Genomic DNA, 24,951 nt, shown 5'->3' on the forward strand with positions numbered 1-24,951 from the left:
AGGAGCCGAGATAGCATTTTAGGCCACATCCGCCATCTTGGATTTTTGAATTTTCAAAATTTGACCAGAAATTCGAGTTTCCCGTCGAAAAATACCCCCGGATACCAAAAATCAGCAAGATCCATCGAACAGGAGCCGAGATAGCATTTTAGGCCACATCCGCCATCTTGGATTTTTGAATTTTCAAAATTTGACCAGAAATTCGAGTTTCCCGTCGAAAAATACCCCCGGATACCAAAAATCAGCAAGATCGGTCGAACAGGAGCCGAGAATGCCGAGAAAGCATTATGCCGTCCTGTCTATAGTTCCGAATTGCAAAATGGGAAATCCGAGTTTCGCATTACGCAATAGGGAACCATAGTATAGGTCCCAATTGCAAAATGAACTTCGCGTGATCCTGCGACGGCAAATTTTTGCGGGGTCGCTGAAGCGGGATAAAAATTGTTTTTGAGGATTTTCTTTTTCTCAATAGTAAGTAAATACCCTCCTGATACGGAATTCATCATAAAAAAAAAATCGAAAATTTGACCCTAGTTCCTTATTGCATAAAGCTGTCAATTCAAAAGTGCAGAGAATTTTTTGGTGGGCATTCTCTAGTCCGATGCTTCTGACAATAAATTTGATGGTGAAGCTAAAAAATTTCTCCATTTAGTTACTGGCTTCTATTCCGGAATACCCTCTTTGTTTGTTCTTAATTTATGTGTCTATTTTACTTATTTTTTTTTCTTCTTCTTCTTTTTGTAGCTGATATATTTGCAGTTATCATTGAGAAAATAAATTTTATTGCACCAATGTAAATTTTATCAAAGGAGTGATTTTTTCCACAAAAGGTTCAGAAAATGAGAATTAACATCTTTCAGAAAGCTTTCCTGGTATCCAAAAAGATTAGTATTTTACTTATTTCTTTGGCCAAAGGCAGTTGTTACAAGTGTCTTGAAAATTCAAACCCTGAACATGGCAGATGAAAATTTCAAGGTAGTATCCTGAAAAATCCATTTTCCTAAAAAGTTTTTTCTTATGACTGCATCTTTTTAGGAGCATCATTTTAAAATTGTATTTATTTAGCAGCATTTTTTTAGAGCTGTTATTCCGAGCAGCATTATTATAAAACTGCATTTCTTGAAAAATCCTTTTCTTAAAACTGAGTTTTTTCGAACAGCCTGTTCTCAAATCTGCGTTTTTTTGAGGCTGCAATTTTTTACACAGCATTTTCTTACAACTTCTTTCATCAAAACTGCAGACATTAGACTTCCGTACTCATGTTTGGTACGACATTTTGCGGCTTTTGTCATCCCAAAATCTTAGTAGAACTCTCCTAACATCATGTCATGTCAAACTACTAGAACTTGATTAGGAGAAATTTTACACCCGAAAAGCTATTTTTCAATGTTCATCACAAAAATCCTGCATATTCGTACCTATTCAAGGAAAATTCGTTCATTTTCTGCATTTTTGTACTCATCTTTAAAAATCTCAGGGTTGCCATAGAATTTAGCAAATGAAATTCCCTGACATTTCCCTGATTTCCCATGCATATTTTTGTTAAATTCCCTGACAATTGAATGAGTGTCTCGTGGTTAAATAGACATAATTAAAAACAGATTTTTTTCTCCAACAGTGGCAACTCTGAAATCTGTCATTTATAATGAATTTGTACTAATTCCTAACAATAAAAACCCCAAATTCCCCAAATTTCAAGGATATATGAGGTCTTGAGAATTAAAAAGAAATTAAAGTACACTCAAGGATTTCCTCAAACTTCACACTATCTGCTGATAAAAATGTGCCTCTCTTTGTTACCAACATTCAGGAGTGAGAAACCCATCTTACCATCCTTTGCCATGCTGTCGCGAAGTTCTTGTTGGAGTCTAGCATGCCTATCCTCCAACTCCATTTCTTGCGCTTGGACCATGAGCTCTTTCTCGTACCGCCTCAGCTCACTACCTTCACGCATGAGCTCAAACCATTCTTTCAGGAGCTCTGGTTCTTCTTTCATCACAGCATCTGAGATGCATAAGAAAATAATAATTAAATCCAATTGATTAAGAGCTTAACTTGGTGTTTTTACATTTTTCCTGGCACCAGAAAAGAAAATAAAAAAAAGGGCAGGGAGTGTCGAGCGTGGATACTACAAAGGGAGAAAGAGGGAGAGCAAAAAAAGAGGTGAAAAAAGGAAAGAAAAATAGCAGAAGAGAGAAAAAATTAAAAGTGCTCTTAAATAGTAGATGCATAGACATTGTTGTGCCAGAGAAGCAAGATCATACGGGCAAGGTTTAGCAAGAGGCAACAGATTGACATTTTTCTTTCAAAAAAAGAAAATGAAAATAGGGACAGTTTTGAGGTCACATGGGAACAATTATTCTTTGCCAACAATATAATGTCCGTAAAATAAATTCAGTGTTCAGGAAGTGGTAAGTATATTAATACAATTTTTATGTTTCCAGAATTTTGATGTTATCAAAATTTTGATTCGATTGCTGAATGCTGAATAATAAATTAACTAATCTTTGAAAAGGAAGGAACTTAAAATATTGAAATTTAGCTTTCAAGAGATGTAACATCTCCAAAAGAACTTTGTAGTAACTTACCGCACTTTTCTCCCCGCAACATTTTTTCCACCTCAACGCCTCGTGCTTCTAATTCTCGTTGCTTAACTTCTAGTTCTTCTAATTGCCTCTGAATTTCATGCGCCATTCTTAATCTATCATCAGGAGAAAATTGTAGATAACATTTAGATAGAATATTTACGGCATTTCTTGGATGGTAAAATCATCTGATACATTTAGAAGGAATTGAAAAGTATTCTGAAAATTGAGCATAAATCAAAGGAGAAAATATCCAACATCATTGCCAAATCATCGTACTTTCGCAATTGAGGAGGATGGGGATCAGAGTGAATTCTAAATCTTTCTCAAGTTAGAAATATTTTAAATTTGCAGATAAACTGTACAAATTTTACAGGGGGCAGCAATTAATCAGTTCGTAATGTCTACTGACACGGCAAAAAAAAATTCCCTGATTATTCCGGGTTTTTCCTGCTTGAGATCATAAATATTCCTTGACTTTTCATATCGACAATTTGCAGACGTAGCACTGGTAATGAAACATTTTTGGCTTTCATTTCACTGCAAATGACAGGAATATGTGAACCTTTTTCTTCGAGTATTAATCATTCAATCAACTATGATTGCGATCCCTTATTGAAAATTATTCAGGTTTTCACTACTCAGCTTGTAGCTTAGAGTATTGAGCTCCAGACCAGAGAGAGACTCAGTTTGATTGTGTGGATAGCGCTGATTTTCATTTACATACCAAAATCAAGATTTTTTAAAAATCCAATTTTTTTATAAAATTCTCTGAGTTCCCTGTTCTGATGAAACGCTCTAGTTTTTAGAAATCCCAGACTAGCAGACAAGTCAGTTATGGATACTTATATTTCCACAAAGGATGTCAATTTGGACGAACTTTTCATTTGAATTTCAACAAAAATTAGAAAAAATAAATTGTTCAAAGCTACATCGAGGGACTCACCTTTTTAAATTTTTCAAATGTGCTTGGCGGGCTAATTTCCGATTGAGGCGAGATTGCTTTTTAGAAACGCTAATATCGTTTTCATCACAGTGGGTCGTCTCATCCAGTTCAGACAGGCTTTCTTCTGCGGGGAGAACCAAGCAAAATATGAGCAAACGGCAATTACAAGCGCTGCGAAAGATGTGTAGCATGCGAGGAACATTTTGCAAACAACAGAGTACTGACTAGAAAAGCACCACTTTATCCTACCTTAAATCTTTCTGGGTATGATTGAGAAATGAGTGAGGGAAACTAAACCAATGTAACTCTACTATCTCATGTTGATTTTTCTCCTTAATTACTCCTTCAGTCAACAGTTTATTTACCGACTTCTAGTTTTATCTCAGAAACTGATAAGGCAGCCCGCCAAATTTTTGGCAATATCATGTCAGAAGTAACTTGATTGACTCCATGTATTTTGCACAGCTCTTCAGGAAAAATGCAAAAAATTGCATTGTGTTAAGATTTGTTACTAGTTCAAAATTTTAATTTTAAGGAGGGGAAAAATTTTTGAAGTTAAATGCTTTGTTTGGATTACGGCACCACCTGTAGGAATATTAAGACCAACAGATGACAAATGGGGCTTTGAAAATTTGAAAATGTATCACTTTTTATACTTTAAACTTTTAACTATAACATTTGAATTCAATAACATAAATACTTCTTAGGGAAATTTTTCTGTTGCTTTAGAATTTATACTTCATAAAAAGTCCTGGTTCAAAGAAATTTTAAGGCCCTATTTTTATTATTGTTATTATCTTAGAGCTAAAAAATATATAAAAATGTATGAACTTTCCAGAGCTTCAAGATAAGATAAAACTTATTGTACTCAACTTTTTGAATCAATCTGCTGAAATAGGAAGCACTGTAAGATTTTGCAGTTAAATTTATTCTCTGAAATTTGTGTAAAATTTTGTAAGAAACACAATGTTGTAATCCCGTATGGAGTTTCGAGGGTTGCAAAATTTTCCCGAATAAAGCATGTATTTTTGGAGAAAATTATGCATATTTTTCCTTGAAATTATCAGATATGTATAATTAAAGAATAAAATTGTCTGAAAAATTGGAGGAAAAATATTCACAATTTTCCCAGTGGATTCATCTTTTATTGAAGGAAATATGGCTATGCTTAAATGCTCATACAGCATTCTTCCTTAGTACAGCAGAATAGGATTGCTTCATTTCTCCTGTGTTTCCTTTGTCTGTGCTTTGTCTATCAACTTCAATGATCAGCTTACAGATCAAATAGATAGGGTAAATGAAGAAATGTTCTCACCGGATGGACGGTTGGTAGTGTTAAGTTGTTGAGGGAGTAGTTGAGAGGTAGTGGAGGAACAGGCGGAGCTAGGCCGTCTTATGCATATTTTTCCTTGAAATTTTCAGATATGTATAATTGAATTGAGAATAAAATTGTCTGAAAAATTGGAGGAAAAATATTCACAATTTTCCCAGTGGATTCGTCTTTTATTGAAGGAAATATGGCTATGCCTAAATGCTCATACAGCATCCTTCCTTAGCACAGCAGAATAGGATTGCTTCAGTTTTCCTGTGTTTCCTTTGTCTATCGCTTTGTCTATCAACTTCAATGATCAGCTTGCAGATCAAATAGATAGGGTGAATGCAGAAATGTTCTCACCAGATGGACGGTTGGTAGTGTTAAGTGGTTGAAGGGAGTAGTTGAGAGGTAGTGGAGGAACAGGCGGAGCTAGGCCGTCTATCAGTCTTCGTCTCATTTCTGATTCGCTAACGCTTTTGCTTCGTTCTAGCTCACTCGGAGGAGAAAACTTATCCTGAAAAATTAAAAAGAGACCGTTGAAAAGAGAAACTTTAAACGGTGGAACAAAAAGGCCGAGAGTTGAATCCAATGGATGAGGACAGAACGGAATGGAATATTTCCTGACGAATGTTTCAGTAAATCCAGGTGTCATTTTTTAATGAGGAAGAATTTGCTTGACCAATGGGCCAGAAACTGCATAGAATAGACGATCTAATGTTGACAAAATTTATTGGGAAGAGGGGATCTAGACCTATTTTTGCATTTGCTTAGTATTTTCCTCGATCAAATGATCAATTTTGCACCATAGATCATCGCTCTTCTGGCGTATTATTATCAATTATCACACATTATCAATTTTGCCATTCGATTCTTCGGAGGTCTCTGACAAAAACATATCCCAACTAAACGAGTTTTCTAGTCATGATCTATTTTGCATCTTACAATTCAAACATTTTATGGTATCCAATATAAGCATTTCACTGAAGCTGAGAGACCCTTCCACGAAACTGAGATTCAAGCCTAAAAAGCTTTCAAACCAATAATTTTTCAGATCAAATAGATTCGGATAATTAAAATATCTGAAAATCATACTTGTAGCAAACTGAAACTATCATGCTTAACAATCATACATGCAGACACGATGATATGATATCAACATAGTCTCAAATAAAATAAAAAATAAAAATGCAACTAATCACAAATATAACTGGGAAAATGAAAACAGATATCGCCATCTTCACGCTAAAGCATCACGAGTGACACTTGTGTTTAGGTACTGTGTTGCCAGAATTCTCAAACTTATCCAATTTTAAAGGAAAGACTAATGAACAGTCACTTGAAGATGTTACTTTATATTTCTTTTGTCATCAAGATTGATCCTTGAAATTCTCAAGAAAACATCAGCAAAGTTTTGAAGGAAAAATTAAAACAATACTGAGATCAGTGGCGTGGCGTGAATAATCGATTATCGAAATCTCGCCATTTGAAGCTATGGTAAAGAATCGATTACTAAGGTGTTTGCTGCGAACACCCTGATAATCGATCTTTTTTCATAGGTTTAAATGGCATAGCAATCGATATATCTCAATTCACGCCACGCCACTGACCGAGATGTCCGGCAACATAGTGTCTAAGCGTAAATAGAACTTTTGATACTTTGGCCAGAAGGTGACTATGTAAGGGTTTTGAAGTCAAGTTACCAAATCTAAATGAAACAAAATCAGTTCTATACTGAATTTATTGCCATGACAAAAAAACACCAACTCTGTCTAGATTAAATGTCTATTAAAAATGAACAAACTGTTTTTACTAAAAAGAGACAAGAGATAGAAGACACACTGTCCAATTTAGGAAGGAGAGGAGGGTAAAATAAGTTGAGGAAGTCGAACACCATCTGTAAACTTCTGGCTGATGATTGAGAGAAATTTTTTTAAAAAAGATTATTAAAAATTGAAGAGAAAAATATTACCAACAAAAAAAAAAATCTGCGAAAAATTATGAATGTATATAGATAATATGAAAGTGATTTCAGTACACATAAGAACGATCAACAACCTTATCAGAAAATAAAACCAGTATGAGGAACGTGTCACGTGTAGCACAAATAATACTAAACAGGTAAAAAAGGAAGGGAAAAAACATCAGAGGATAAGTTTAAAAACACTGTCTACATTACTCTCTACAGGCATGTAATAGAAAATTGGCTTACTCTCTTTTCCGAATCTAAAATTTCAGCTGACTGCAAACAAAAAAAAATGAATTTTGCTTCTTAATTAAGCTACTAGAGAACAGAGAGTGTTACAGTTACAATCTCTTGATTGCTTCATTATGGTTTGGTTTTTATTTTATTTTTTTTCATTTTTATCAAGAAAGACAATTTACAAACGACTTAGTTCATTTTTGTGCCGTAAAAGATCCTAAAACTGCTTTAAAATCAGTAATTTTGAGCCTTGTCTGTGTCATGTTAAAACTTTGTTTCAAAACCACTTATTGAAGGGAGAGAGATAAACGGGCTTAATTAGACTGCAATGTTGCAACATTTCACAGGACAATTTATTCCTTCTTCACTTATGAAAAGTTGCAAATTTTCTTTCGCATCTTTTCAGGAATTTTGTGATCGTGATTAAGGGAAGTTTTCCTGAAAATGTTGATGCAAATCATACATCTGAAACTGGAAAAATAATTAAATTCTGACGTTGAACTTTGAAACATTGCAATACAATCAAGCCCCTTCTGTCCTCGCCTCTGCTTTTTTTGAGCCATAGACATCAAACTGCCATGACTACAATTATTCTTTTCCTCTGTTTTTCAAAATACTTTAAGAGGATCCATCACTTTGCTCAGTACTGAGCTAAAATTTTGGCCAAAGAAAAGTTACTTTTTAATTTGATTCGCATTCAATTTTTAATTGTATATACTATTGCTGCAAGCTGATTATTGAAATTGATCAACCAATAAGACAAAGAGGAAATGAAGCGATCCTGCTGGTGGAAGCAGGTGGTTCCAATGGACAAAGATGGTGAATAATAGACTAACTAACGACAAGCTATGAAAGACTTTGTAGTTGGACCATCATTTCCGCCTTACTCTAAAACAATCACCTATTTCAATCAACAGAATTGCTCGATTTACCCCTCCTCTTCATAGTCTATTGCTTTGTCTATCATTTCAATAATCAGCCCTGCTGCAGACTGATTTTGTTATTCATTCATGTTTAAAAAAATGATAATTTGTTTTCTTTGTAATTGTATGCCAAGCAAACTCTCCGTATCTAAAATGAACCATAATTATGAAGGATAGAGAGAATGAAAGAAAGTGCTTACTTTGGATTTTTCGCGACTGAGGGTATGAAGTCGCAGTTTCATGAATTTATTGCTTATCGATTGGTTTGGAACTTTCTCAGAAGTTTTGGAAGGCGAAGGGGAAGGAGACTTCTTGTGGAAGAAATCTGACACAGCCTGAATGATGCTTTTCCTTCTTTCACGATCTTTCCGGTGCTTCAGATCTTTGCCATCCATCACCTGAGACATGAAAAATAAATTGGTAACGTAATTTTCTTTTTTCTTCTTAAACAAATTTCATGTAAAATAATATTGTAACTACTGCATGAGCTATATGCCTTTTATTCATTTACATGAATGGAGATGTTGCATGTGTGAGGGATTTGTGATTTGACTGTTGATTCTTATGTAAAAGTTCACGAGAAACACGATGGTGCCACTGGTTATCTCCGAAATCAACTCCCAAGCTCAAAAAAAGCTCTCAAGTTGAGGCCAAAATGGAGGGGATATCCAACCCTACCCTGAGAGTCCACATCTACATCAAGACAAACTCTCCATGCACAGATAGGGAGCAAATACATTGACAGGGCTGCCACTTTATTTGGGGACTCCAAAACTGAAAACACGGCAACCCTGCTAATGTATTTGCTCCCTATCTGTGCATGGAGAGTTTGTTTTGATGTAGAGGTGGACTCTCAGGGTAGGGTGGGATATCCTCTCCATTTTGGTCTCAACTTGAGAGCTTTTTTGGAGCTTGGGAGTTGATTTCAGAAAAAAACAGTAGCACCACCGTGTTTCTCGCGAACTTTTACATGGGAAGCAACAGTCAAAGCGCAAATTCATCACACATGCAACATCTCCATTAAAGGAGGGGTATAGATAAGGGCCCTTTTTGGCCCCCCTGGAGGACCTTTTTTAGCCCCACCTACAATCTGGAAATTTATGCTGTTGTCTGACGGCAGGTACCTCCTAATCTCTCCTCACGTCTTTGATCCTTACAAATTATCAAGTAATTCTAGAAAATATTTTGAAAATAAAAGCATCAACAGGGAAAGACACTTAGGTCCATGGAAGCAAAATATCTAATGAAGCATTATACTTGGATCGAGTCGAACAATTAGATTTTCAAATTCTAACAAAGAATGCTTTTGAATGTCTTAAAAAACGAGTAGAGAGTAGTTTCATTCATTTTTGTGCCAGTCAAGGACAAGGTGAAAAGTATTATAATCTGATTATGTTGCATCCTGACCGCAATAAATTAGAAAGTTCAATAACCTTTCCTAGAAACTATATTTTTCGAATTGGAACTTCTAACTATCTTAACTCTGGTTTGGCTTGAAATTTTTAGATTCTTTTTTTCCGTCCCAAAATTTTTGTAGTACAATCCTTTTTGCTCTAGTATTCGATTCAATTCAATTTGATATGCTCCTTTTTTTACATTTTATATCTTTTAATTTATTATCCATCTCTGAGTTTTTGTGAACCAATGTCCTTATCCCTTGGACAGCCACAGACTGAGTTTAACAGACAGAAATGCACCAAGTCCTATCAAATTTGAACCAAGAAAAAGAGGTTGGAAGTTTTATTCCTACATTAGACTTATTATTAAGGATAAAGTTTAACTACTATTGGACCGTTTCATAAAATTTTCTTGACTTTGAATTTTGGATAGAGGAAAATTTCCAACTAGTTTAATTCAAAACTCATTTTATTCCAAGATACGACTTTGTATTTTCGTTAAACTCGGTGTGTATGTGGGATAGTTCGGCAAAAAAAGCTTAAAGGTGGAGATTTAATTGTTAAATGGAGCAAGAAAACTGGCTGAAGTACAGAGAATCACTTTTCAGTTTTTGATACTGAAAATTTTCTGATATTCTCTGGTAAACTGGGTCAAAGTTTCAAGGCTTTGAGTCATGAATAAAAGGAAATTCTGAGTACTTTAATTTTAACCTTATTATCGTTTTCGAGGAAATCATAGTTGATAGAGGTAGGATTTGACTTGGGCTCATCAGTGAACAACGTTCTGGCTGCGAGACTTCCTTTGGATTCGCTTTGCGCCATTTTCCGAGCTGCAAATTTTTGCCGCAAGGCATTGAGTTTCTCCTCGGGGCTCAGGCCCAACTGCGAATCACTCATAAGCCTGACTCGGGCTCGAGCGCTTTCTCGAACTTGCTCTGCTGTCCGCAGCAACATCTCATGGTTGAACCTTCAGAAAGAAGAGAGAGGTAGATTTAGGTATTTGAATTAATGCACAACAATATTTAATTCAGGGATTCTCTGGGGTGTTCAATGGAGTGTTAGCAAGTATGGAACACAGAGTTTCCATGAAGGAGGCGTTGAATTCACTTTTGACAGGAGCAGATAAGGAAAATTGAAAAGCCTTGGAAACTTTTTTTTTTTAATGTTCAACAAGATGGTAGAAAAAATTTGTTTTTGGTATGGCCTCCAAGAGTTGAGATGAAAATGGAAAAACTAACACTGTTCATGTAAAATTTAAAAATTTACGAAAATTTAAAAACTTTTAAAACAAACTTTAAAAACACTCACTTGCATAAAATTTTCGATTTTTTTTTTATTTCAGGTGAGTGATTTTAAAGTTTGTTTTAAAAGTTTTTAAATTTTCGTAAATTTTTACATTTTACATACTCAACAACTTGTGTGGTCATTTAAACTCCTGTAATATTTTCTCACTAACACTGTTCATTCCTTAGAACATTATGGAAAACCCTTCAATTCTTACAATTCAATAATTAGTGCAGTGCAATAATTTGAGGCAAAACTGTTCTTACAATTTGAAGAGATTTGAGGTATTGTATCATTAAGATCCATATTTTCACCACTTCTCCATTTGGTAGCCAATTTTAAATCTGTTTTAAATCAAATGCTTGCCCAAGGTATCCACAGCCTCGAAGAGAAAATTTTGAGACTTCTCTAGGTTTTCCCAGACTAAAATAATAAAATGCCTTTACTTTTCACAGCAACAACATGCAATCGTACAACTGAAAATGTAAAATATTTGGGATCCTCACTACAAATGACAAAAACATGTGTTGAACCTTTTTTCATCCGGTATGAATCATTCAATTCATTAAGAGTGCAATTTCTTGTTGGAAGTTATTCTTTGCTTCACTAGTCAGAGTGCACCTCAAAGCATTGGACCCAGAACCAGACTGAGACTAACAATCAGTCTGATTGTGTGGACAGCTCCAATGAATTTTCTCATTTTAAGTTTTACGATTTCTCAAATTTCTGGTTTTTCTCATAAAATTACCTGACCTTCCTTAACTGGCACCTTGATGCTATGCCATTGTCAAGGGTTCAACAGCATCAGATGTCAGATTTTCATCACTGCTTTTCAGCTAAGGACCAATAATGCACTACTCCATTATTACTTTGAATTTTCCTTAAATTAACTGTAAAACTAAGTGCAGCAACCACAAGAATTACTGTACGGGAGCAGGTTACAGTAGTAAGATAAAATAATTACCTTGGCGTCGTCATTGGGCCCTTGAGTGGTGTGTCCCCAGACTCGAACAGTGCCTTCCGGATGTCTGGACACGAGAACGCCTCTGGGTTGGTGAGCGGAGTTTCTGGTAACTTGGTCTTAGGACTCATGGGACTGCGGAATGATGACATGGACTGCTGTCGCAGATTCAGCCGCCGTAAGGGGTTCATCGCACTGACGGTCTTGGCCTCCACGGGGGTTGTGACGGCAGGGAATGCTGTCAACTTATCCTGATGAACGCTGTGGCGCCTTACATCATCATGCCTCCGCATGACATTAGCAGTAATGACTAGAGAGTCCGGCCTCTTGGGCGAGGATACAATTGGTAAATCACTCACCGTTTCCCGATTTTCGATCGAAGTTGTCGACCCAACGCTCGGGCTCATGGAATTTCGGTTGCTTTTGCGCGCCTTCCGCTCTTGTGGAGACTTGCCTTCCGCTATCAGTTTGTTCATCACCATTTCGTGGATCAGGTCTTTCTGTTTCAGCCTCTCCCGCGAGATCTCCTCCAACTTGCGGGAGGTGCTCGGCGATTTAATCGGCAGGTTATTGAAACTATTAAATTCTTTAGTCGCAGGGCTGCTGCAAGTGTTGCTATTGCTGGATGGAGTACTACTCGAATTGCTCGGCGTGCTATTGCTATCCGGGATTGTAACAGGTGTAACAGTGGCAGGACGAGCGTTCACACTCTTTGGAGGCACAGGCTGCGGTTCCTTGAACTGCGGTTTGTGACGCCGCGACTTTCTAATATCTATTGAGTCCCTTACATTGGAAAAAGGGAAAATTTTCCCTTGAAGCCTCTGCACATACTCTTCATAGGTTTTATTGCTAGTGTCCTGAGAGTCAAACGTCGATTTGATGTCTGACGATAGAGAAGTTGAATCCGTTAGACTTTTCTCCTCATTTGAGAGCTGCTTGACAGTCGTCATTTCTGACGTCGTTGTGCCTGTTTCCGTGCGGTGAGATTTATCATCTTCCACCACCTCTTCCCGGAGCGGCGTTTGAGCATTCGTTTCTGATTCGACAAGCATTACGTAAGGGTTGACTGCGACAGGGGTAGTCGCATCTTCATCGTCTGTTTGATTGACGAATTCAACGTAGCCACTATTCCGCTTCAAACGGTCGTCAGAGAGACTCGATTCCTCCTCACCAGTGTCCATGAACTCAATGTTATCGATGTTGGAGAGTATGTGCGAAACAGGGACTTCGACTTTCCCACAAACATGCGAGAAGTCGTCGTCGAACTCCTCAGTTCTGGCGATTAGGGCTGCAACACCTCTTGCGTGTTTTTTATTTCGAGCTTTTTGGTTGCGGCGGAAAGTGATGTTCTTTGGATTTATTCGAAACTCAATGTCATCGATATTGTCCGAAACTGCCACGTCCTCATCCCGCGCCCAGTCTGAGAATTCAGTCTCAGTTAAGGCCGCGGCAGTTGATTCATCGCATGCAGAAACGGGTGAGGCAGGACTACTTCTACCGCTTATATTATCCTTACTGCCTCCTACTTCTGTCGAAAATAACTGACTCGTATTCGATACTTGTTTCAGAACTTGACTGCTTGCTGTTTTACTGGGTACGGTTATGATTTTGCTAAAGTTGGTCGCGACGTCCAAGTTCTCTGTGCTCCGGGACACTTCCGAGAGTTTCCCGAGGTCTTCACTAGGTTTGGCCAAGGTCAGAGGCGTAGGCGGAAGGGTAACAGTATGAAGACACACATCAGGAATGGAGACATTCACTTTATTCTGCATCGACGACTCCTTTATTAAATTGGGTTCCTCGAGCTTGGGTTCCTGGAATTTGAACTCGCTCTCTGATTTCTTTGGCTTGGGCGAATCGGGCATTTGCTCACTGCCCGAGTCGTGTATCTCGACTTTGCGGAACTTGTGGATGGAATCGTCTTTGGCTTTCTCCTCGCTGCAAGACGTGTCTGAGAAGAGCGAATCGCTGTCCATGTTCTCGTCGACGATCGCCGGTTCCGAACGGTGGATATCCGGAATGGCCTCGCCGATCGGAGACTCTAACTTGGGCACCATCTCATCCGTCTCCTTGATATCTACACTATTTATTGCACATACAACACTGGGACTATTCGCTACAATTAATTGAGCGGCTTTGTTCAGACTGTCGTCACTCTCCGCAGCCGAGAGACGCTCGTTGAGTTCGTTTTTGGCGGTAACATTCGTATCACTAATAATCGGGCTAGACGTGATGAAATTGCTCAAGCTGCAAACGTGTTTGTAACTCTTGGCGTCGGCTAGGGTGGGTGGCTCTTTAAGGGTGCGCAAAGACGGTGAACCAACTGGTGAGACGCCCAGTTTTTCCGAGCCTTGTAAGAACGCCTGCATGGATGGGCTTGGCTCCGGAGCTGGGTTTAGTAATTTTTGCTGCTCGGAAATGTGGTCGACAAAATTTTTGAAGCGCGAGTCGAGGCTGGACGCAGAGCCCGACTTCCGGACCGCGTTCGAGGGGTCCGTGCTGCCCAACAGGTATTTCTTCTTGAGCTCGAGCGAGGTTTTCGACGCGATACCTTCTGTCGATGCCGTCTTCTGGAGGAGGTAGTTCTCCCGGCGGAAGTTACCGAGAGGGGTGGGCCGTGCCATCGGGCTTTGGTTCAGGTGGAGGATGATGGGTTTATCTACAGCGTTACCGTTCACGAGTTTCGGTCGCGACAGCTCGCTCAGTTTCATTTCCTTCACCTGGACGTTTTCACCGATGATGATGTCTGGGATCTCGTGCCGGGTTGGCGTGGTTTCATCCCGCTCGAACTCCGAGTCAGTGGAGATTTCTGTCGCGGAGTTCTGTTCTTCTTCCGACTCGGATTCAGAACTGTCTGTCGTGTAATCGCCAGTGGTAACCTGCAATGAAAAATAAAAACTTACAAAGGGCTTGAAAACCTCCAACAAATGAGAACAGGATCAGGGTTGCCATAAGTACTTTAGTTTCAAATTCCCTGACTTCCCTGACTTTTTTTGCTTTTCCCCGACTCCAAAATTATCTAATTCCTGACTTTCCCTGGCTTTTGAACGAAATTTCCATCTATTTTTATTTTGAAAAAATACGCTGACTTTCGCTAGACTTTAGGTAGATGCGTCCAAAATTCCCTGACTTTTCCCGTTTTCCAGACCGTCGGCAACCCTGAGGATCCGTGCTCAAAATTCTAGACAACTGCACTTACAAAGGTACTTATCAAGTCACAGAGAAGTGCAAAAAAAAAACCTTAATACAATTGTCAAGAAGGCTTCACAAAACAGGGATTACAAGGCAACGAAAGCAACTGATGGCAGGATTCCCAAAGCTCTAATCTTGATGAAGATTTTCTCCAAATTACCGAGCATACTTCAATTTATAGACAGAAAATGGATACAAATTACAGTTAGAAAATTTCTACGATTTAACTTCATTATTTCTTATCCTGCAAAGATTTAAACTCATGATATTGATTAGTTAAGTACCCTCCGGAAAAATAAGGAATGCAAAAATTTTGCATCTTTCCTATTGATGTTGATGGTTACGGAGTTAAGTCATTGAAATGTTAGTGTCAATGCGAGAAAAATAGCTAAATGACATGTTAACCTGTTACATTGGTAAAAAAACAAAACAAAAAGAGCACAATGACCTACAAACAAATGTATGCAATTATCTGTGAGATAAAAGCACTTGCACTGAGGAACACTTTTAAATGAAAAAGATACATTCAACAGCAAAACATTTTGTCTTTCTCCGTAGGGAGAAAAATTCTTGTTAGATGGCACAAGTAAGTAGCAGCGTAAATACTCGTAAATAGAATTCATTGATAGACACTAATGTGATGATCAACTATTTTATTTAAATTGAAAGAAGCTAGAACAACCAAAGAAGTCTTCAATTCTAGTTTCAGATTCCTAGTATCATCATCTCCCAGGCAAATGAACAAAACTCTGTTCCAAGGTTGCCAAGTTGTCTCACACAAATCAGGTTTTACAAGAATATAACTACGCAGTTTCTGCCCGAACCTTTGCTGATTTTAGCATGTGATCAGAGGAAAAATCGGGGAAATTTTCAGTCAGAAATGCCCAACAGTCTCCCAGTAAAAGTATGATTTACGAGTAGAAATTTCGCAGCTCTAAAATGTAATTTGTAGTCTTTCATCTGAGAATGATATGTGACTGTCGACAGAAAAAGGAGTCACATATTGGAGAAAAAAAGCAAAGACTGATCTGACAGAAAAACAGAAACAAAAAAAAAACCACAAAAAAGCCTTCACTCGCGATTTCTTAATAAAAATCAGGGATATACTCAGTAGTTTTTGGACAACTGTCATTTCAGTTCAGATTGATTGACGATATTAATTAATTTCTTCAGAAATTAAAATCAATTATATTGATGAACACAAGTAGAATTTTAGACAAAGCTGATGAGTGTTATAAGCAACCACTTCAAGAGTCATTTCTGCTGTAAATCACTGCAAAATTATCTACACATAAAGAAATCAATAGATCTAAGTTAACAATTATGATTTTGCTTCATCCATCAATTTGCTTTTTTTTCAAAAAACGACATATTTTACACAAATTTTGATAAACAAAAGGCCGTATTCAATCCACATCCTAATCAGAGCGTTTACTGTGAAAATATCGGTAAAATAACATCCATCTAGTTTGGGAACACGATAATTAGTGTGGGAAACAAAAGAGTGGAAGTAAGAGAGGAAAGGTTGGGTTGGGTGTAGTGCTATTAGGTAGGAAGCAAACACATTCACGCACACACAAATGCACTGACACACGAATACGCAAGAAAGTACCTGATTCGAAAAAACAAAGACCCGCCAGGACTAAGTTGAAGTCAGGATTGGGCCACAGGAGATAAATCTAAGCATCTTGATTGGTAATAGAAAAACTTGAAAGAAAACGATGTGAAAAGGATAACTTGCGAGTTTCTTAACAACATTTTCGAGTGGTTTGCTGGCGGGCTCAGAAGATCCATACATAATTACCAAAGAATGTAAATGTCTCGGGAAATTGTATCTTAAAGCAAGATAGGACATTTCCCAGGAGAGGCATTTTATTCCCGTTGGATCGAAAAACGAAAATTATGATCTCTGACAAAAAACACTTCAAGGGTGAAAAAAAGTTTCAAATTGATTATTGTTTCTTGCTATCAAGTGTTTTGTCTCCTGGTGAAATTTTCTCATTTGCCTTACGAACAAATGCTGTCGTGCTAAGAAAGAACGCCTTATGAGCAGTTAGACAATGCCGTATTTTCTTTGATAAAAAACGAATTAATTGGAGAAATTTTGGGGATTTTTCTCTGAAATTTTCAGACTACTTTATTTCCGATTTTATCCAAAATATTTGAAACTTTCAAGGAAAAATAATCATAACTTTTCTCGAGAGTACATGTTTTATACGGTGAAATTTAGTAACTTTCGAATTTTTATGCAGCCCTCTTCTTCAGCACAGCAGAATGGACAGATTTCACCCGGATTGTCCTGGCTGCGTTTTATGTTGACTAACTATTTCCCTGGTTTTTTTCTATTTTTTTTCACAGGGTAACTGAGCGACAAAATGCCTAGAACCTTCCCATGGATTCTTCTTAAAGTTTAAAGGACATACTTACAAAAATTTCAAGACAAAACCTCAGTTAGTTTTCTTATGAAAAAAAAAACAAAAGTTGAGAGGAAATTGGGTGATTTCTGATGTAGGCTGATTCTACCTAATATCGTTCAAAAACTCTCAATGGCAAGACAAAGTGCTTGATTTCAGGGCAAAATATGTAAATTGCAACACTTCATCAAAGTGCTATGAAAAAAAAGAGAAGAGGAAAGAAGAAAAAAAAATAGATTAAAACTTTAATAGCTTTTCTTAAAAAGCACGTAATTTTAACTTCGAAGTGTTATAAATCTAGTTTAATTCGACAATCTCTGGGAGGTTTTTTTTTATGCCAAAATATTTGTGCATGGATGGAAATTTAAAACGATGGAAATCAAAATACACTTCGCTGCACACTGAATAAGAAGGAAATGGTACTTCTACTAAATTTAAAGGACTTGGGCGGGGTGGGGGGGGAGAAGAAAGAGAAAATACATATACTGAGCTCTAATCAATTACGATTTCTTGAGTTTTGCTTTGATTCTTACGATTCAAACTGAGTAAGTTCAATCCAATATTCCCTTCTTTTTCTCTCCTCTTCACTTTATTTGGACTAAGTTCAGCAAAAACGCGGCAAGTCTTAGTTGAGAAAAAAAATTAGTTGCGAGTACTTTTTGGACTTTCTCCAGTCAAAAATTCAAAGTCGGAGAAAAAATATTTTCAACTCAAAAACGACCGTTAAAATTCGTCCCTAACATTAAGTTATCCGGAGGAATCAAATTTCAAAATTTTTCTTCTCCGTTCAAACTGTCAACAGCTTGGTGTGTTACAGTCAGATGCAGTCCATTCATGATTCTTTTCAGGGAGAAATGAAAATCTGTACTGATTTATCAAAAATGTTGATAAAATAATTTAAAGGAAGTACTTAATTTCGTCAAAAGACAAGGAGAGAAAAAGAGAATAATACTGCTATTCTCACAATACGGCTCAAAATAGTTTTAAAAGTTATAAAGTTTTATACGGATATGACTGAATCAGTGAAATTTTAGATATAGACAATTTAAATAGACCAATAGATAGTCAAAGAACTAATGAATATTAAAATAAGTATCTTCATCAAAATATCATGTGGAACACAATATACAAATTGGAAATTTTCAACATCAACAGATGAGTAAGAAAATAGCATTTATAATTTACGATAAAAACAATCACTCCAAACATCTGCTGAGAGAAAAAACCAGAGACCCTTTAATTTCAAAGTTTATTACAATTAACAGAAAGACAAAAGAATTTAAATTTAAACAACAGATAAAATTTCGAAAATCTCAACAAAACTCAACCCAACAATAATTCCAACAAATGAGCCATAACTTTAAACAATTCATAAAACTGAGCATTTTCTGGATGTCATGCAGCAGAGAGAATTTATCTGCAGACACAGTTTTAAAAAACGAAGTACGCTCCATCAAACAACTTAAAAAGATACATATTTTTTTACAACTCACACCATGGATACATCTTTCCTACTTAAGATGGATCTTCAGCACTTGGGATAATGATTCGATAATGGATTTATGAATTTGCGATTTCTGGATTTTAGGATACTTCTTCAAAAACCTCCGAGCATCACACAACGCTGTAGCCCATCAGACATTTGTACACACAATTTAACTGATGTGATGCTCAGAGATTTTTTAGGAGATATCCAAAAATCGGAAATATACCAACTGCTTGATTGCTTTCAAATCATTCTCCAAAGCACAGCAGATTTACCTGAATGATATCCATTTGAGATTCTTCCTTTCTTTGGAAGATAAAAGAAAAGAAGAGATAAATTCTAACTATCACTTGAACTAACGTCCATCCATCACAGAGAAAGAATGACTAGATGTAGTTGCGGGAAAAGACATGAAAAGATAGTTCTATTAATGGTAAAGAGAGGCAGTGGCAATCTAGCAAGCTGGCAACACTGTGTTTCCTCCATTTAGATCCATTAAAAATATCGATTTTACAATAGATAAGCTGCCTCACCAAGGACCGATTGTTTTAAATTCGTTTAAATTGAGGAAAAACAGTTTTGTCACCTTTCAAGAATCGCCACTGAAGAGAGAGAAACTTTAGATGAGAAATAAGGAAGGACTGTGGACTCTCAACGATAAAATCTGTTGCAGATCAGGGTGTCTAGCAATTTTAAAAAAAAATTCTCTGACATTTCCCTGACAAAAATGGCTAAAAAGCCAAGAAAAAATTTACAATTCCTGACAAAAAGGGAAAATATTCCTAATTTTTTGACACGGTTGAACTGATAAGGTGTAAATAAGAATTTTTTCATGTTTTAGGGATATAATGTGATAAAAAGAACTAAGTATATGGTGCCTAAGCTTATGCAAGACACTTTTGCCTCATTGTTAAAATTTAAAATACATCAGTAAAAATACTGATAGAAATTTTGGTATCGATTCCATTTTTCTGAAACTCGTTTCATCACCAATTTTCAACAAAACTAAATTTCTGTGTTTTTCGATTTCCCCGACGTTTCCCTGATGCAAAAATTGCTTGCAAAATAAAATTCCCTGACATGCAGAATCTTTGCAAATTCACTAATTTTTTTCCTGATTTCCCCGACACAAAAAAATCCCTGACATTTCCTGGTTTTCCCAGTCACTAGACACCCTGCAGATTAAAGGAACAAGATCAGAAAGTTAAAACTAATTAAAAACTTAATAGGAATATTACAAGAAAAAATTGCTTTGTCTGCTGACCTACAAGATGAGACATTCTCTACTTAGCAGGTCAAAGAGACCTTTTCCTAAGTATTTGCTGTGAGCAAAAGCCATCTTTGTTTCTTCCATGACTTTTTTCCACGATAGGCCAAATCCAGAAGTACACATTTGGACAGCTTTAACTACAATCAGCCGAAGTGCATTTCACATGGACTTCTTTCTTCCATTACTCTACTTTGTTAACAAAAACCTGAACAACGCAAGGTCTTCACATGTATTGCGAATTTCTCCTGGGCTGTAAGGGATTACACTGAATAAAAAGGGCAAAAATTGTACGCTTTTCCAGTTAAGGAGTAAAACATGAGAAAAAAGTAGGTGACGGCTAGTTGGGCTGATTTAAACTTGTCTGAGGCCCTGGGATGATTATAAAAATTCACGTTGAAAACAAGGACTTTCGAGCCCCAAAATTATCAGGACAGGAGCGATAAAACTTGCCACAGTTAGACAAAAAACTTATGATTACTTACAAACTAACGTTGCAAAGAGTAACAATGCAATTCTAAAATAAAAATCAGTGACTAGCTCTATTGGGATCTAACTTACAGAGACTGTAATTTACAATCAAACTTAAACCTAGGAGCACATGAATTGAAAGGCCGAGAGAAGAATTCTAACTACCTTCCTCCACTCGCTTCTCAAATTAACAATGAGAATTGGGAAGAGTAGAACTATCAATGAATTCTATTTACACCATGACTGTACTCATGGAGCAGAAAAAAAAATAGACGTTACGCACATTTCTGAGGCCAACATTCACTTGGAATAATATCCTCACGGTCAATTTTATGGGCTCCTACCACCAGTGCCAGAGGGTCAAACAGTATTCAGAAGTAGTGGAAGTTACTCATTGACGCAAGTTGGAATTTTCCTATGAACCAACAATCAACCACTGACCAGAAATCCGAGAAATTACAGTCCTACAGACTAAAATTATAGAGGGTCCCACATACAATATCCAAAACTGCCAGCATCAGGGCTCAGTTTCTTGCTCCCAGCTACTTCCCTTTGTTTTTTTCCTAAGCCTGCACCAAAATACAGAAAACAGATCTCGGTTTTCAAACCGTTCAACCAGCCCAAAATTAGAGTTTACCCCTGTCGAATGCAAAAGGGGAAAAAACCTAGTGAAATTACAAGCTTTTTCGATAATCAATGAACACCCAAAATTCCTAGTAATTTAGCTGACTACTTGGTGATTTTCTAGTGCTTTTACATATTTTTTTGGACCGAAAAGAATAAAATCATCAAAAATATAGCAAAATTATTAGAGAGCTCCAAAAGTTGTTTTTAGAAACTTTTTTTGTTCTTTCCTCTGTTGCATTACTGTTGAATTCCAAAAATATTACTGGGACTTTTGGGGCTTTTCAGACAAATTCCAAATGATTTTCATTATTTTTCTCTCTGAATCAAATTTCCTAGGATTCGAAGCTTTCTCAGTCGCATTGAAAATAATGTTACATTTGATACAGTGATCGACCTCTGTATCGAATTGGACGTTATCTCTCAAGAAGAATCCTGCTTTCATTTCTCTAAATTTTGCAGTATTTTTCGTTGAGAATGATTTCTTGGGCTCATGCATGAAGGCCATAGACCTTTGTACGCCAAAAGTCAAAATCTGCCAAGATTTTTCATTGAATGGATGCAATATATTGCCTGCCAGTTTCGACCACCGACCCAGACCGAAGACCCAGGACGAAGCACCCTGAGTTGCAAAGTTTTAGAAAGCACACCTATATTTACATCAAAATGCACTCATTTTTAGTCTTTTCTCCTGCTTTTCTGGTGGACGGGGCGATCTTCTGCAAAAGTGTAGGCTCAGCTTCTGTCACAGATACTTTGACTTTGGCACGCCTTGGTGGGGGAGCAAAATGCTCGTTTGACGTGGGCGGTGGATTCTGAGGTTGTATCTGCAAGGACGCCTTCAAAACATGTTCTGCCCGTTCGGGCGATGGACTTGATTTTGGATTCGGGACGGCTAAGGACGATGCTTTTTTGTTCAGTTCTGAAATAAGAGAGGTCACCGACTTCACTGAGGGGACACTAACTGGTTTTGGCGACTTCGGAAACAAATCTGGTGGGCATTTGGACTTCAATGGAACGTGAGACAATGATTTAGAGTACATTATTTTGTGAGGATGCTCGGAGACTTTGATTTCATCTTGCGAGCGATTTTCGATGGTTAAGGAGGTATTTCGCACAGGTTGAAGTATGAGTGTGGACTTTTTTGGACCCACTTTCTCTAGTTTCTCGTTTTTAACTGTAGACGAGTAAATTGCATCAAAGGCTTTGGCAAGTTCCTCCGACCCTGAATTCCTTTGAACTGAGGAGCTTTTCAATTTCCCTTGTTGGGACGATAGTGAGCTTTTTCTATCATCGGTTAGATTAGAGGTGTTTTCCGTCATGAACTTGCTGAAAATACTTCTGTCGAGTTTGAAAACAGCTGTCGGTGAGGATTTGGACGATGGCTTGTCATATTTAGACTTAGCAGGGGATGATGGGGTGGACAGCGTCGATTCTAGACTCTGAGTTTTCTCTATTTTTTTCTTGGACTTGGTTTCAGACTTTTGGTCAGATTTTTGACGGAATGATTTTTTCGAAACAGACTTGGATTTTTCACTCTCCGTTGATGAGCCGCCTCGCACACTTTTAGCCCGGAGGAAGCTTTGAATTTCACTGTTCTGGTATTCTTTCCGCGATATCTCAGGCGTTAAGGATTTGGTGACGATATCTTGCGCCCAATGGTTTTTCACTTCTGGCTTGACTGACGATTTTATGCTTGTATCGACTTTTAAAGTCACATCTTTGTCTTTAGTCTTTGAGGCACTATTGGATGTAGATTTCTTTTTCCCGGAGCCTTTGGTGATAAGTTTCTTACCTTGCTTACCAAGACTTTTCTTTGAATTCTGATTTGCAGGTTTGGATAGGGTCTCAGCCTTCGCGAAGAAGTTTTTCATCAAATTCTTTTTCTCTTCTTCAGACAGTTTAGGTCGCTCTGGTTTACAAACAGCACTGCTGGTTGGTGATTTCCGTAAGCCATTAACGTTACTGGGAGCACTTAAGTCGCTTGAAGCCGGTCCTGTTCCAACACTAACATATGAAGGTGGGGCGAAACAGCTCATTGTGTGGATAGATGAACTCTTTTTAAGTTGCTTATCTGCTGGTTTTACAAGCGAGATCTCCGTATCCGATTCTTTTCCACCTTTCTGGCCACTGAGATATTGCTTTACAATGGAGACTTTACGCTCTAAGGTGGGCGACTCAGCCGGCGTACCACTCACAGAGGGTGTGACCGAGGACGAGACACTACCAGTAGAATTTTTTGTTGAAATTTTTCTCTTTAACTGTGGGGACAGGGAAGGAGTGCTGTTTTCTGAGGTGGACTTTAAATCTGGAACACGTTTGGGAAGGGAAAATTTTGCAAATTTGGGGGCAAAAACTGGTGACCCACTGGCAGAGGGGATGGAGGAAGCCGTCCCATCACTGACAGGTTCATTTCTCTTCGATTTTTTATTCTTTTTAATGGGCGCTGACAAGTTACTTTTATCAGAAACCGACCTATCAGCTAGGTTATCTGAGGAAGTATCAATAGATGAATTTCTGGCTGCAATTTTCGCAGGACCCAAAAGCAAAGAGCACGAAATAGCGCCAGTTTTACCCACAGTTTGATGAGCTAGTTGATCTAAAGAGCTATCAACAGATAGATTTTTAGGGATTGGTTTCGTCGAGCTAGACACAGAAGTCAGCAAAGGAAGGGCTTTACTCTCATTTGAATTTTGAGCATTATCACCAGATACTAAGTTATTCAAAGACAAATTTTTAGGTACCACTGGTTTGGCATCTAAGAAAGCCGAACTAGCAGGTACAACTTCCACAGGTGATTTGTCCTCACTCGATTTTATAGATTCTGAGCGAGAAACAAGAACTGTGGGTACCGCGCTGGCGGATGAATCCATATCTCCAATGGGAGGGCACCCTGAATAATCAGAGAGGGCATCGAGGTGGATGGCCGGAACTCTTGTTGAGCTTCTGTGCCTCGCTCGAAGAGAGAAACGAGGGAAAGTGCACGATAGTTTTTGTTCGCACCTCCGACTGGCGACGAAAATCTAGCACGACGGTCGACAGAGGTCGGGTAGTCGGAGGCCGAGAGAAGAGAAAGTGAGGAAGGTGAGTTATAGTATGACGAGTCGAGTGGAGAGTGGAACATTACCTCAGTGTCGGATTCAGACTCGGCGCGACCTTTCCTCTCTACGATGTCCACGCGCACCTCTTGTTTGCGCAGCTCTCGCGCTTTCAATTCCTCCTCGCCCTCAGTTGCAGTTTCACTTTCATCATCTGGAAAGGCAGATTAAAGAGATTAGAATCAAAGGGAAAATAAAATGATATTGACTTAGTAACAACATTGTCAAACGATGATGAATCTTCAAAGACTCAATGTAATAATGAAACAATTGCAAAAAGGGTTTTTAAAATGAGGGCAATACTGCTGAAAATTTACAGCTTCATGGATGTCTGACACCTAGTTTTTTCTTCACGAACGCTAAATTATTTTTTTGCAAAGGGATGCAAGTTTCAAATACTTTATTTCAAAACTGCCTGCGATGTTTTACTCAATAATTTGGGATCTGAAGGTCAAGTAACTCTTTACATTTCTCAGGGAAATGATATCCATTAGCAAATATGTCTCAAAATGTCTACGGTTCTTGAAAGTAACAAAAATTACTAGTTGTGTAGGGATCTAAGTAAAACCGTACAATTTTTTAAACAAAAACAGGCTGTCTGCCGACTCAGCAAGAAAAAAAATCTTTGACTTTTTAAGGTTTCCCCTGACAAAAAATAAGCAAAAGTCTTCAACTTTTTGTGGCAACAATTTGGAAACTTAGAACTGAAAATGAAAAATTTTTGGCATTAATTTCACTGCAAATGACAGAAACATGTGAACCTTTCTTAAGGAGTTTATCATTCATTTGAC

At 37.6% G+C, this 24,951-nt stretch overlaps 1 protein-coding gene across 1 annotated transcript in view; it reads right to left on the minus strand.

Moving 5' to 3' along the window:
* Mical (Molecule interacting with CasL) overlaps positions 1-24,951 on the minus strand; it is a 219,433-nt gene that overhangs the window by 14,141 nt on the left and 180,341 nt on the right. Inside the window, 9 exon segments of the mRNA XM_019040206.2 lie at positions 1,831-2,004; positions 2,589-2,701; positions 3,532-3,655; positions 5,207-5,360; positions 7,056-7,085; positions 8,170-8,367; positions 10,078-10,333; positions 11,615-14,487; positions 24,190-24,314. Coding sequence (XP_018895751.2) covers positions 1,831-2,004; positions 2,589-2,701; positions 3,532-3,655; positions 5,207-5,360; positions 7,056-7,085; positions 8,170-8,367; positions 10,078-10,333; positions 11,615-14,487; positions 24,190-24,314 — 4,047 coding nt within the window.

This window comes from Bemisia tabaci, chromosome 10 (genome assembly GCF_918797505.1).
Source record: "Bemisia tabaci chromosome 10, PGI_BMITA_v3".
NCBI classification, from domain to species: Eukaryota; Metazoa; Arthropoda; class Insecta; order Hemiptera; family Aleyrodidae; genus Bemisia; species Bemisia tabaci.